Source organism: Macrobrachium rosenbergii, chromosome 55, assembly GCF_040412425.1.
Source record: "Macrobrachium rosenbergii isolate ZJJX-2024 chromosome 55, ASM4041242v1, whole genome shotgun sequence".
NCBI classification, from domain to species: Eukaryota; Metazoa; Arthropoda; class Malacostraca; order Decapoda; family Palaemonidae; genus Macrobrachium; species Macrobrachium rosenbergii.
This window is the reverse complement of record NC_089795.1, coordinates 26454158-26468761: the sequence shown is the minus strand read 5'-3', so window position 1 is coordinate 26468761 and position 14604 is coordinate 26454158. Positions and strand designations below refer to the sequence as shown.

The 14604-nt window shown below is 36.3% G+C and overlaps 1 protein-coding gene across 14 annotated transcripts in view; it reads left to right on the top strand.

Moving 5' to 3' along the window:
* Positions 1-14604, top strand: part of sdk (sidekick cell adhesion molecule) — a 213856-nt gene that overhangs the window by 116302 nt on the left and 82950 nt on the right. For 10 of the 14 annotated variants that reach the window (XM_067099559.1, XM_067099557.1, XM_067099558.1 and 7 more), the window contains exons 6-12: positions 304-512; positions 974-1124; positions 1919-2046; positions 3358-3477; positions 4333-4488; positions 9075-9125; positions 9305-9534. In XM_067099559.1, coding sequence (XP_066955660.1) covers positions 304-512; positions 974-1124; positions 1919-2046; positions 3358-3477; positions 4333-4488; positions 9075-9125; positions 9305-9534 — 1045 coding nt within the window. The remainder of the gene's footprint in view (positions 1-303; positions 513-973; positions 1125-1918; positions 2047-3357; positions 3478-4332; positions 4489-9074; positions 9126-9304; positions 9535-14604) is intronic. The other 4 variants (XM_067099562.1, XM_067099560.1, XM_067099556.1 and 1 more) reach the window with 1 other exon arrangement.

Here is a 14604-nt window from a genome sequence, read left to right as displayed (position 1 = left end):
TGATATTTTCTTGAAGTAGGCCTATTTACCTACAGTGGAAACACAATTTATAATTGCTAATAGCCTAGAAAATATTTCGCAATTTATCCTGGATGTGTAAGCAGACTAATTGAAAGATGATACTCGTAGACGTATTTGTAAGTACCTGTACTGTATTTGTTTAGTTCATCAAGAATGAGTCGGGGCAGTTTTAAGTTGCTAACAGTATCTTTTAGTAGGAAGAAATCTGAGTTGATATAAGTTGTTTTTGAATAATAAGACTTATCAAATAACTTTTTATATTTGTTTTGCTGCTTATTTTAGGCCTTTGTATCAACTGGAGACTCTGTGGTTCAAAGATGATGTTCCGATTGAGTTATCAGGAGTTGTTTTTTCCCTAAATGGCCTGTGGAACCGCACTCTGAGTCTCCTTCAAGCAGATCTGAACTACGCAGGAGTTTATAAATGCCAAGTGCGACTAAGAACAAGCATTGATGACCCTATTATTGCGATAGCTCATGTATCTGTTATAGGTAAGTTTTTATTTTATTTTTAATTTTTTTGCTGTAAAAATCTTTATTATAGCTAGGAAGCAGAGTCAGTGTTTTATGTCATTTATTCAGTCAGTGACACAGTCACAGGCACCGAAACAGCCACGACATTTTCAAATGGTTCATTCATACTTAATCTCATAAATATTGATTTGGAATATATTGTCTGTTTCCTTTCTGACAAGCTTCATACATATTAATAACATCCACAGATCTTACACAAATATGGTGTATACATTTGCCATAGTTTGAACTTTACCATGTGTCCATACCAATTATGTACAATTTTAAACATAACAACTGCATCGTTCACAGAAAACACTAGCATACACCCCCTATTTATCCATCCATTTACATGTAACGTGCTCCAGTCCATGAGATTACTATAAATTTTATATGAAAAATTGTTAGTAAAATTTTTGAAAGATTTGTCTTATTTGCAGACCGCCCGAAGCTGTCACGGCAACTACCTCCTGAGACCTTTGCAGACTTGGGGAAAACTTTGATGATACCATGCTCTGTCACTGGGACACCTGAACCATATGTGACTTGGCACAGAGATGCTGGAAATATTGTTAGTTTAGATGACAACAGGTAATCACATCAAATTGTATTTTAAATATATAATCTAAGATATGATGATCAAGTATTGTAGTACTCTTTTTGAAAGATGACAATGGCTGTCAGATACATCTGTACAAATTTTTTATTGTTTTGTATACTTAAATTATGTTGCACTCAAGCATAGAGTTAGGAGATATTTTGAAACTCGCAGAGAAGGTGACCAAATATCAGTAAGGTAATTAAGGTCTGCAGTAGAACTAGTCTAATGTAAGCCTTAATGCTGGTCCTCAAGAAGAGAGCTTTATTCTAGGTGTTTGAAAAGTGAGAATTGATGGTAATTTCAAATACTTTTGCAACAGTAGGAGCTAAAGCATTACAATGTTGGTTTGATGGATTAAAGTAGTTACCTTTCTTTTGAATCTCTTAAATCAGTGCAGGTTTCATAGAGGAAGGGTAAATGCAAGAATGGATTACCTAGAAAAAACACAATAGAAAAGCACAGGAGCTGGTTTGTTTACCAATTCTTGAAGGAATCATAAAAGATATGATGCAGCCTTATGCTTTCCTGAAGGCTGAAAACTTTACTTAGTAAACAGAAAATACTGTATATGAGGACATAGGACTGGCTGAGAAATTAGATATGTAAGGAGTGTCTTTTCATTAGGAAGTTAAGTTATAGAATGAATTTTTAATGTGCTTTCATATCTTATAGTCTACTGTAAATTGTTTGCTCTCTCTCTCTCTCTCTCTTGTCTTAACAAACCTCTTGCTCATGGTTTGATGAATAGCTAGTTTATAGGGTAATGATTTTTGTTGTCTTTCAGATATCGGGTGCTTCTGAATGGCTCTCTGGCTATTTCCTCTGTTCAAGTAAACGACACAGGCATGTTTCAATGCCTAGCTTCCAATGTTGCTGGTGAAACGTCATCTTACACATGGCTGAAAGTAAAGAGTAAGTATTATACCAAGGTAACATTTGAAGAAAAGCACTAATATTGCAAGCTGGTTTGAAAGTATGATTGAAGATTATTATTTGTAAGTGGTGGCTGAGATTTCACATTGAATTTTTTCTCAATAATAGAAATGAGTTATCTTTTTTAATTGGTCATTAGGTACAGCACTATGTTTTGATATTTTCAGTGAGCAGTTAGAAACTGGTCATTGCAGAAATGATTCAGGAAACCAAATAACTTTAGATGAATGTTATACATACTCCCTTTTGAAAATCATATTATAGGCATATTACAGGTATGCATTAAGTGGAAATGGTTTTGTAACTTTAAAGCACTCTTTTAAGACACCAGGAAGTAAACTACAGTGTAAAGGAATGGGATAATATGAAGGTAAATGTAGGTAAAGCAGAGGTTTTGGTGTCCAGCAAGCAAGGGTGGGAGTAGGTTATTTATACAAGATAGAAGCTGTATAGATTTAAATTAAACAGAGAGTTTCAAGTACTTAGGATCTACTTTCAGCTAGTAGGTTGAAAGCTGGATAAAAGCAGCTTGGGGGCATAGAGAGAAGTGGCAAGGGTAGTTTGGGACATAAGAATGCTCAGCAAACTGAAAATAAAGCCCTGTTGTACCGTAATCAGACCATTAAAAAGGAAGGAGGAAGAGAAGTTAGACTGAACAGAAATGAGGATGCTGAGGTGGATTTTGGTCATGTTGCAGCATTAGAGGCTGGAAAACAAAGAAATTGGCAAAGATTAGTGGCATGATAAGAAGTGAAACTGAGATGGTGTGGGCATGTAAGGATAAGTGAAGAGGGAGGAGTGAAGAGGCTAGGGTGGAACCTGTTAGGGCAGAAGGTTGAGAGAGATGCAAAGGGTTAGATGGTGTGATAAGGTGAGGGACAATTTGGAGATGAAGGGTTTAGCAGAGGAAGATGCTTTTAATAGAATTATTTGGAAAAGATGCATCAAGGCAAGTGACTGCTTAGCTTATGGGTAGCAGCATGGAGTGAAGTATTAAACCAAAACCAAATAGGCTATGAGAGAATTATTGACTGGGTACTTTCTGTTTTCTTGCAAAGTAAGCAAGCCTTCATGAAAACTTTTCATTCATTGATCTACTTTGTATGACTGAATAAGTAAATTTCAGATGACAGTACCACACAAAATATTTGTCAGCTATTTTTCAATACTTGTTTAAGAAGTGTCCTAAAATTTCAGAGGAGTTTACAGTATTATGAAAGTTTTTCCGTAGAAATTTTAGAAAATTTTAGGGAGATGGCTTCAAAAGTGTCACATGGTTTTTCATTACAGCTTCAGCTCCTGTGATGGATGTATCTCCTGAGAATCGCACAGTGTTAGATGGCCAAGATGCAACCATCTCTTGTCGAGCTGGTGGGGCACCTCACCCCAATGTTACTTGGTTATTTGAAGGTAGGTTAAATGCAAATAATCCTTTTTATGTTGAATACAAAGTACTTTATTCTAAATTTTATTATTGCAACCAGCCCCTCAGTATCAAATCTCAACTTACGAGATTTTTTATCAGCTAAATTATTATGGTGGTTTTTAGCTTGGATACCGTGTTATAAATTATAAATTTTCCAGATAAATGTCATAGGTGGAATAATCACTGTGAATTACAGCTTTACTTATGCTAGGAATTTTAGGTGACTACTGTTAGTTATGGGATATCATGAATGGGTATGCTATACCATAGGGGCTTTGTTATATATCATATTTTTCCCCATGTATCAAAAGACCAGACTTCCAAAGCATCTTTAAAGATCATGGGTTACTATCATAAATTAGTGTAAATAAGACCACTGAGTAACATTGGATTTGTGCTGAAATGAGTGATGAGAATTAGAGCTAGGCAAAGTTTAAGAAATAGGACAGCCAAGGTTGAAGAGATTGCAGGGCCTGAAAGGATACTGTAAAACATTTTTAACACCATCTCGAATGTGCCTTATAAAACACTGTAAACATTATCTCTCCCATTGGTCTTTAGTAGTTCTTAATGTTGTTTGGTATTTGCCTGCATGTAGTGTTACTTTTTTCTTTTCTTGGTTTTAATAAAACGCTTTGCCATTGAAGTATAGTGAACTTAGTGTATGATAAAATGTGCAGAAAGTAAGATGTAAGTGTAATTTAAATATTTTTTTAGTAGGTTTGGGCTGTTACCATTGATGTACAGTATTGTACTCCTAAGATGTTGTGACGTGTTGGAGATGATCAGTATTATATTAGAATTACACCTATTAATGGAGAGCCTCTTACTTTTCCCAGATAATGTAGAATTAGTTGAAAATGGGCACTATCAGATACTTTCCTCTGGAGATTTGCTGATTGCTGGTGTTAACAGTGATGATGAAGGGAAGTACACTTGCGTGAGATCCAATGAAGCTGGTACTGTGTCTGAAAGTGCTTGGCTGACTATTCTAGGTAAGCCTAAATTTGATTTCTCTTCCTTTCTTGAAGTTTTGATCTTTGAATATTTCTGTCGTACATAATCTTAATGGCATTTCAGTTGTCATTGTATGGGAATGACTTCGCAACTTGTTGTTGAGGTACACTACACTATTTTATTTTATTGCGTTCAGCAACTTGACTGGCCATGAATGTTATCGATGCTTTCTTGTAATTTTTCTCAAGAAAGGAACATTAGATCCTGAAGTATGTAGTAAGTTCTGTGTTTTTTATGGTCTGTAATTACATGACAACTGTTTATCTCCTCATGTATTTGAAAAACTATCATTTTACTTTTTTAATTCATTGTACTAATATAAACTGAATTGTTTTTATACTCTTGAAATGACTTGGATTGAATTGAAATTTCATGAGCTAGACTAATATAATTGATCTTGATCAGATAAGTAAGAAATTTATACATCAACCAATGAACTAAAGACCGGAAAGACTAAGGAAAGCAAAATATAAACAGAATTGACATGGACATAAGGAAAAAAATTAGCTGGAGAAAAGGGAGCAGTCTAGTTGCAAATGAAAATATTTATTACAAAAAGTTATAAGTACATCAAGGTTTATGTAGTATTGAGTAGACATGGGAGAAATCAACTAAAATCTGTTGTGAATACATGTGGATCTAAACTTTACACCTGGTTGTGGCTTAAGGCCTTGTTGGAGGCAAATTTTTTTTCAGCGTATATTTTCGTATTGAATATTTGAGTGTTTTTGCAAGATATAGGTGAACTATGACTACAAATTATACAATGGACTGAGCTATGACATAATACCACTATGCCTTGCCTCAGACATTTTTGTGGTTGCAATAAAGTTTTTATATTTGGTTGAGATTTCTTGTTTCAGCACAAAAGAAATATTCCTATGCAATGTTTGCTTGATATTTTATTACTGATGCCTAAATTTGATGCTTCCTTTTATACTAAGTTGTTATTCTGTATAATTTTCTATATTATTATTGACCCATGAAAGCTCATCTGACTACCACAGTGTATATTAAAGAACAAACACCAAGGATAGGGTTGTGGTACATGTGACAAAATTCTTATTACACGTAATTTTATAAAATGAATATTATTCTTATTGTAATCACTAATTTTTTCATTTAGCTTTTGTGTTAGGAAGAAGTTCTTTGAGTAAAAGTTCATTGTAATCTTTAGAAGCCAATATGTCATGTGTCTAAAGGCAGTATCAATCAGTTTTTTATGTTCTTGGCTGGTCAGTCTTTGCATTGTGGGGAGGAGGTGTATGATATAAATATAACATGTTTATTGCTTCATATGTTTCAAAAATAAGGTAACTTAGAAATCACAATTCTGTTCACATCAGTGGTATATTCTTTGTGAGTTAGGTTTAATTTTCATCATAAGAGCTTTAATTTTCTTACCGTTTACCGTAAGGTTCAGAAGTTTATTGTGGTTCATTTCAGTGAAAGAGACATAAATGATGTTTTCATTAAACCCGTGTTAGATTGTGGTTTATTGAAGATTTTTGGACAAAAAATCTTTCAGAATAAGAATTTTTATTTCACTTGACATTTTGTCTTCTACTACAAAAGACTTAAAAGACATAACAGGCCATAGTGAAATGCCAGGCCATAGTGAAATGCCTAGCCCCATTATCAACTGCTTATATTTGGGATTAACCATTCTGTTTGGTGGTTGTGTGTTCTCTACATTTGCTACGAAGAAAAATACAGGGGAAACCAACTCATAAGTACCCTTTTAATTACATGGGGAAACTACTGTATTTAACTTTTCATGAACATGTTTGAAGGTGGTGATCTTTCTCTTCTCCTTGGCTTATAAGTAACATGAATATTCTGAACCATGAGTATGGTAAATTCATCATTGCATGAGAATTATTATTATTTGCATTTTACTCTCCTTCATAAGAGGTGTACAGGGTAGTTTTGATTTGCATGTAACTTTTATTTTGTAAGACCTATGGTTAATTTTTGGTCACTAGGTAGGGCTGCAATTCTGTAAACCAAGCGGGAGATTAACCAATTCTTTGCTTATGTTTCAGGTTTATAGCAGTGTGGCTGGTCAAATTGTTTTCAAGCTTGAATAATTTGTAATTTCTTTTTTTAGTATGATTTACTATAATTTTGATTAGAAACTTGTTTCATAAGTATTTTTTTTTAAATTACAGATAAAAATTAAGTTCTTTGACTACAATACCTGAGCTTTGAATTCAAGTAAATTGAATGAAAAATTTTGTAGAGTAACACTCAGAGTAGTGTAGTTTTTGGTATTGTGGTGAGACTTTTTCTCATAATCTCTGTAATGTTGACTTGATGTAGTTATTAACTCTTTGCAAATGAGCTTTGTAGGTGGTGATGGAAACAGTAACAAAGACCACTGTTGATGAGGACCTTTGTCATTGGAAAATCACTTGAAGTTTTAACACTTCACGTTTGTCTTTTAGTGTGGTGTTGGAAAATTACAAAGTTTAGATCAAGAGAATGTTCTCAAAGGTAAAGAAAAAGATATATATACTGCAGTGGCAGAATAAACTTGACAGATCACAAACTTTATATGGAGATCATTTTATAAATAGTGCAGTAGTAACTGTTAGGTTATAAAGTAATAGCTGTAATAGTCATAAAGCAAATTTGGTGGTCGTATACTTGTCAAGGGATGAATACAGATAATGTAGTTTATGAAATACTTAATTTCTGAAAAACCATTTTCAAAAATAAAATTTCCTTCCAGTGCAACTAAAAACTCCACAGTTCTTCACATAAGAATTGGATTTCCACACCAAGTGGTATCTCTGAGTCGGAGAAAAGATGTTTGAATATTATGATTAAAAAGTACATTAATTGTATCACCTTTTTTAACATCTCACTTGCGTTCTTAAATGTTATTATGTTGATCAACGAGTCTCCCCATTTGTAATTTTCTATAAGAGTGTTGTAATCATAATTGTGAGAAACCCAGAGAGAAGTTGATAATGTGCAAGAGTGGAGAAGCTGAAACACTGATTTTATTTGGATGGTCAGTATGGACAGCATCAAGGAAAGACTTGCACCAGTTGAGGTATATTGTACTCATCTTGAATTGCTGCAAGTTAGTTTAACAGTATTGAATAGAAAGTAAAAAGAAAAGCCAGTCAAAAGAGTAAAATAAAGGAAAAAAGGTTCAGCAAATACAGCATTTGTCAAAGAGTGATCAGAGGAAACTCTACAAGAAGGTACTACAAAAGGCAATGGAAGTATGCAGATCAACACCAGAAGTTGTCATGATAATGAGATAATTACTGGAAAAGTACCATGCAAAGAGGAAGATGATATACCACATATCTTAAAGTCTTGAATAGACATTTGACAAAGTACCGAGACATAATTAAATGGCAGTATGAAAGCACAAAGTTTGAGAAAGCCTTGATACGCTAGTGACATTACTCCACCATAGTATCAGATCTAGAGTGAAGACAGTGGGATTTGAGATAAGTGTTGGTGTCCATCAAAGATCTATTCTGAGCCTTTTCCAGTTTATCACAGTAATGAAAGAAGCTATGAAGGAGTGCTAATAAAAGAGCCAATAGGAGTTGCTTTATGCAGATTACATAGTGTTAACAGCAGAATCTGAGGAAAATGTGGTGGAAATATGTAAAACAAAGACACTTTTGGCTAGAAAGGAAGCAAAAAAAAGCACTAACAAGAAAGTGGCCATGTGTGGTTGTGGGAAAGGTGAGGGGGTGGATATACAGTACACTGTGTACCAAGTGTAACAGATGATATTACAAGAGATGATATGCTTATGAATGCAAAATATACATGGTATAAAAGATTTTCAGTGCTTAAAATGTATGATGAGAGCACATGAAGAAGAGAAGGGAGCTGAGAACTCAGTTATTATAGATCTCAAGGTCTAAGAAGAGGTAGAAAATGTTTTATTGGCTTGGGAACATACTGAACTGTAAAGCAGCAGTTGAGGGAGCACTAAGAAAGCATCTGCGGCATGGATAAAGTAGAGGTAGATAGCTATTAGTACACTGGTAAATAAAAATCGTCAACTTCACTTTCGATGAGTGAAGATTTGTGGAAGTTCGATGAGTGAAGATTTGTGGAAGTTCGATGAGTGAAGATTTGTGGAAGAGAAAGCATAGGAAAGACAAGAGTAGTTGAATGTCACATTAGTCCCTTGTGCCATATGGTGTTGTAGGCGATGATGATGATGATTACCTTTGAGTGCTTTGTTGTGTATTGATATTGTATGACATCTAGCTAATACAATGACGAAGCAACATGAAGTTTTTAAACTTTTTTTGTGGTCTTTCAATAAAGGAAGTTCTCATCAACAGTTTTTATCACTGGATCCACAGTTTGTTAATGAATCTCAATTCATGGTGATGGGCACTTTGTAAAGTACAGTAGTCTTCTTGTATTGCCTCATATCCTTCATGAGACCAATATTCATTCTTTGCATTTCTGAAAATTTTCTTTTTTTTAATGATCTTCAAGCTGGTACCTGCGGTAATAGACCAAGGGAATCCTCCATAATACCTGTAATAACTGTAAAATTGTAATTTTGTAATAGGTCTAGCTACGGAGTTGAGAAACTTTAAGAGAATGGCGCGTAGCTCTACAGGTAGGGCTAGTCTTGCCCTTTGTCATTTCAGTGATTTATACTGTAACTGGAATACGTTTTGATGAAATACCGCAAGAAATCTATTATTTCAAGCATGTGACGCTTCTGTGTGCCTTTTGCTTAACAGATAGGTCTGTCAGGCGTTGTTAATTATTTGGATGTCATTTTCTTTTTTCCAGTCAAAACGCAAATAACCCAACCTCCAGTGGACACCAGAGTAATTTTAGGTCGAGTTGCAAATCTTCAGTGCAAAGTATCACATGCACCTACAGTGTCTGTAGGAGTTCAGTGGTTTCATGATGGTGTCCAGGTAGAGCCAGAGGGCACTCCTCGTATTAGCATCCGGCAGGATGGGACACTGGAAATTCAAGAAGTCAGAGCAGCTGATGTGGGCACCTACACATGTGTGGTGAGTTATCTTTGATTTTACACTAATTTTGAAAGAACAAAGGGAAAAGTACAGGGAAGTTCTATGTCCAAACTGTTTCTAAGTGTGATCTTTCTGAAATCATATATAGTATGGGAAATGTCAATGCTTTCATAAATTATAAGAGATCAAAAAAGAAGGCATTGGAAAGTGCTTCATCTACTCTTAATATTTTAGTTTAATACTTTGTTTAGTGCCTTTATATCCCAGTGTTTTCCTTTGTTGTTTCTCATCTTTGTTTGTTTAATCCTGCAGTCAGCAGCTCTGAGCCCTTGGCTGGACAGGTTTTCCCAGGTGGTAATAGTGGTAGTTAAATCATTCTCTGTGTCTGGCAAACATGCAACAACTTATTGTCTTTCCTCTTGAAAGTTGTCATTTTTTCATTCTTTTTTACCATGGATGCCCATATTTCCTTAGGGATTTCAGTATTCTTGCCATTTTAATGATGTGGTGCATAATTCTCTGCAATTCCTTAAATTTGCATATTCCTACCTGGCTGAGTGGAAATTCTGTGATTGCCATGTTGCTTCCATGCTGCCCTTGGACTCTGTAATCTTTGAACAGCTGTTACTGATTTCTTTCCAGTACAAGCGGTCCCCGGTTCTGACGGGGTTCCGTTCTTCACGCCAGCGTCGTAACCGAAAATGCGTCGTAAGCGGAAAATCGTCGAAAATCGTCAAAGTATGAAAACCTTACTTTTAATACTCTGGGTGCATTGAAACGACGTAAACTACGTACGCTATTGAGTTTTAAAACGCTTCAAATTATGATTATTCTGCCGTTTTGAGGCCTGTTCCTTCCGTCCGGATAATACGTCAGCGTCGTAACCCCGGAACATCCGTCGTAAAAGGAAATAATTTCTGATGAATATATTTGAAAAGCGTCGTAACCTCGAACGTCGTGGCTTGGTTCACGTGTAAACCGGACTGCCTGTACATATTTTCATAGTAATTTAGTGAATAATGTTGCATTTTTATTTTATTTATATTTCTGTCCCTTGGAATGTTTGGTATAAAGCCTAATGATTTTATCACAGTTGTAGTGAGTGGCTGTACAAAGTTCAGTAACCTCTTTTTAATTCTCTTTGGGTTATTCCCTTATTTTGTAAGATTTATCCCCTCAGGTATTTCTATAGTTTTGCTACTCATTATTGTAACTATATTATCAGTAGTTTTGCAATGGCTCATTATTTAGGTAAGAGAAATACCTTCTGGCATGCATAACTTATTATTTTAGAACTTTGTGGTTGTTCTAATCACCAGCACAGTCAGCAAATGTGAATTCTCTGGTGGTTGTTATGAAAAGAGATTTCAGTGTTTTACTTTTGGCAATCAAAAGGTATTGGGTCATTGTAGAACTAAAGTTTAAAATCATCTCCAACATCTAAAATTAGTCCTTGAACCCTTGATGAGACAAACTTGAGTCCTTGGAATAATAGTTTAGTCACTTAGTGGCTATTCCAATACATACCATAGATGTATACTTCAGTTGGGTCATCTGCCAAGCAAGGGCATTGAGCAATCTTCTTGTATGTTATGGGCCTGGATAATGCCAGGGAAATCACGAAGAGTAATTTAACTGAATACTTCTTTGATAAAAATGTAGGCCTTGGATCAAATCACTAGGTGATTGGAGAAGGAATTTGTTCTTCATGTGCAGACTCATAATTACCTTGATTTTTTATGGGATTGACCTTAAGAAGATTGTAGTTATTATTAATTGGTAACGATAATTCTTAATGGCCTTGGAGGGAGCTGTCCTTACATCCCATTTCATCAGTGAAGGGGAGCAAGAAGAAATAGGTGCTGTTTGGACTAGTTTTGTTGTATGAATATAGAAAAATATACATTTTCCTTTACTGTTTGGTCTACTCCATAGTCTTCAGGTTCCTGTGATAATATTTCCAGCTTTGGATTTCCAAGTTTTCCCTTTGGATGCTAAATCTCCTTTTGGGGCTGCCCAAGATTGCATTAATCCTCACATGGTGCAGCTTGGTCTTTGGATCTTCTAGCTCCCTTTGTAGATGGATGTATATGGATATATGCTTCACTGTTGCCTTATTGAATGGCTACATTATGTGTCTTGCCACCTTTATCTGCTTTGCTGAATCAGTTCAATCTTGATGTTGACCCCTCTGATGTGTAGTTTCAGTTAAAAGGCCTCTTTCACCTTACACTGCTTACGTATAGTCACTTGGTACTCGGCCAACCCTATGAGAGCTGATAGTCAGCTCAATGGTCTGGTTAAACTATTTTAATAATAATATGATGTCTATCTAGGTCAGGATCCTGAACCTGCTGAAGGAGATCAGTATCACTAGGAATATCAATGTCTAATCAGGATTACAACTTCTTTGCTTTCAGAATTGTGCCCTTCGAGAATGGCTGGAAAGCACACTTCAGCTTGTAAATCCTTTACTTCAGGGGCCTCATTTTCTCCTCCAGGATGTTGATTGAGGCTATACCCAGATCCACTATCTCTGCTTAAGTGCTCAAGGTCTCTGTGAGAGATCAAGAATGGGATATTAGGATGAGCCAATCCTTTAGGTAATGACAAAGGTGGATACTTATCCTGTAAGCCCAGGCTGCTATAAGAGCTGGGACTTTCATGAAGACCTGGGGCTCTATCACCAGTCTTAACCATAGGAATCTGAACTGGCACACCTTTTCCAAGTAGCTGAAATGATGATATTTCCTGGAGGTTTGGATGGATTGAAATATGGATGCCAACTAGTTACTCATTCTGATGGGTCTCTTCTGAGTCTGCTGTCTATATTTTTTTGAGGGGTGTGAGGCTTAGAGACTTATTGAAGTATGCAGGCTTTAGCATTCAAACCTCAGGCATTTAGAATCACAAACTGTTGACTGTAGATCCATTACATCCCATATTGCTCTTCATTGATAGCTTCTTTCTTCAGCATCAACTAGATCTCATCCCAGGTGTTGAACTTCTCTGTTCTATGCGCATAGGATTTAAACTACCAGCAACAGGAAGCGTGACAGATTTCAGCACAAAGGAGTCTCCCACTCATGTAGACATCCCCCAAATGAGGAAGAGGTTAGGACTAATCTTATCTCTTGCTGCCCCCTTTGACGGGGAGCTGTGATGCATCTGTAGCTCCCCTGCATGAGTGAAAGGACTATGTGGAATTTCCTTTTCAACTGAATCTGCTGTACAAAAACATATTGAAAGGGCATTTTGACTAGAGGGCATTTTTATCTCAGTGCAGAGTGACATAGAAAGGTCTTGCTTTCCATGTTGTGAGCAACCAGCTGAAGATATTGATGAGTGGGAGGACCTGTTAGTAAAGGTTAGCTTCATTGTTGTGCTTTTCTGTTTCTAGAGGGTTCTAAGGCCTTAGCCCTTGAATTCTGTCATGGAAAAGCAGGCTGGACTGGTCTTTGAAAGCAAAGCCCCTCTTCTTCATTATTATTTAAGAAGTAGAAAAACATTCATATATGGAGAAAAGAGACCCTTCCTAGTAAATAGATCATCCTCCCAGTCTTTGTAATGTCATCTGTAGATGGGTTCTTGTTTGCCAGAAGAGAGCCCATCCTGCTAAGAATAAGTTTATGCCAGTTCAGAAACAAGATCGACTCATTGCAGAAGCTTTTGAAGGTGTCCTGTTCTTGAGTGGAGTGACTACTCTTGGTAAGAATGTTGCTGGGACACCTTGGGTGATTGCCTCCATCACTATTGATGATTTCCTGGGTTTCTTAGTCTCTGGTCGATAAAGAGAACCTGTGAGGGGAACCCATTAATTGATCATATTCCCTCATAATACCCTGGACTTTCATCATCAGTGTGGCATTTTTGTGTTAGATGAGAGCAGGTTTGCTAAGACAGGTTAAGCTCCTTAGCCAATGAGTCCTCCTTGGTTCATCATCTGTCTAGGAGGTGAGGGGAGACCAGGACTGCCACTTCTGTATCTGCCATACCTCAAACCATCTTCACTGGCAGCTGAGCCATAGCGCTCACAGTCGCACTCTCCATCAATACCCATTCCCTCATAACAAGAGAGAGACATTGATATAACAGGAGAGATATTGGGATAGCAGTGAGGTGTTGCTGGCATAAGAGTTGAATGGCACATCAGCAGGAATCTTGAGCTATGGCATGAACTTTAACCACTGGTCTGTGTCCCAATTCACTCAGACTGAACAAGAATTTTGTGATGACTACTGTTTTTTTCAACAGAATGAGCCGATTAGGTGGGGGTCTTTCCCTAGGGAGAACAAAAGAGTTGCATGCCAAAACTGGCAGCTGCTTGACATATGTGCTTAGGCATGTTAAAACAAAGTAAAAACAGTAATGTTTTTGGCACAAAACTTCTTTAACCCCTTAATCCAACACTTGCTGCATGCACCACTTCATTAACCAATCCTATGCCCGAGAAGGAACTAGACGTACAGATAGACAAAAATAATTTGCAATTTGAATTACATTGAAGAGTAATATAGCACAAAGTATAAGACAAACAGTTTCTTGATAATATATATTTAGCAAATTGCAAAGTGTATTCAGAGCAGAAGTTGCCATTTGGAAACAAATTAAGTATAAAATTTAAGATGGGAGTTGGTTTTCCAGGTAAAGCTTTCTAGGAATTGATAAAAAAAAGTGAAGCACCACCCACCTTGTAATGGATGAATTAGTTAAAAAATAACAATTGTCAGTTATATAAAACAAAGAATTATGCCGAAGCAAGTCCTTCCAGGGAAGGCAGATGGACAAAGGCGGTTTATCAAAAACACACACACACACACACACATACACACACACACCAGTAAGTATCCTACAAACTTGGGATAAAAATTAAGTTGCAAAAGTGAGAAAAACTCAGTGCAAGAGGAAGGTTATATGAAGGCTGGGAAGCTGGGGCAGAGTCTGGGGAGCCCTGCTGAAGTGTTGCTGCTATGGAGTTGACACAACAGGATGAATGTAGAAGCGAGCTGAGGCAGGAATCTGGCTGGATGAAGTGGATAATAGTCTTTTCTGGATGAAAATATGACTTGTATTAGTTTTAATAAGGCATCTTATTTTTATGGGTTGTAA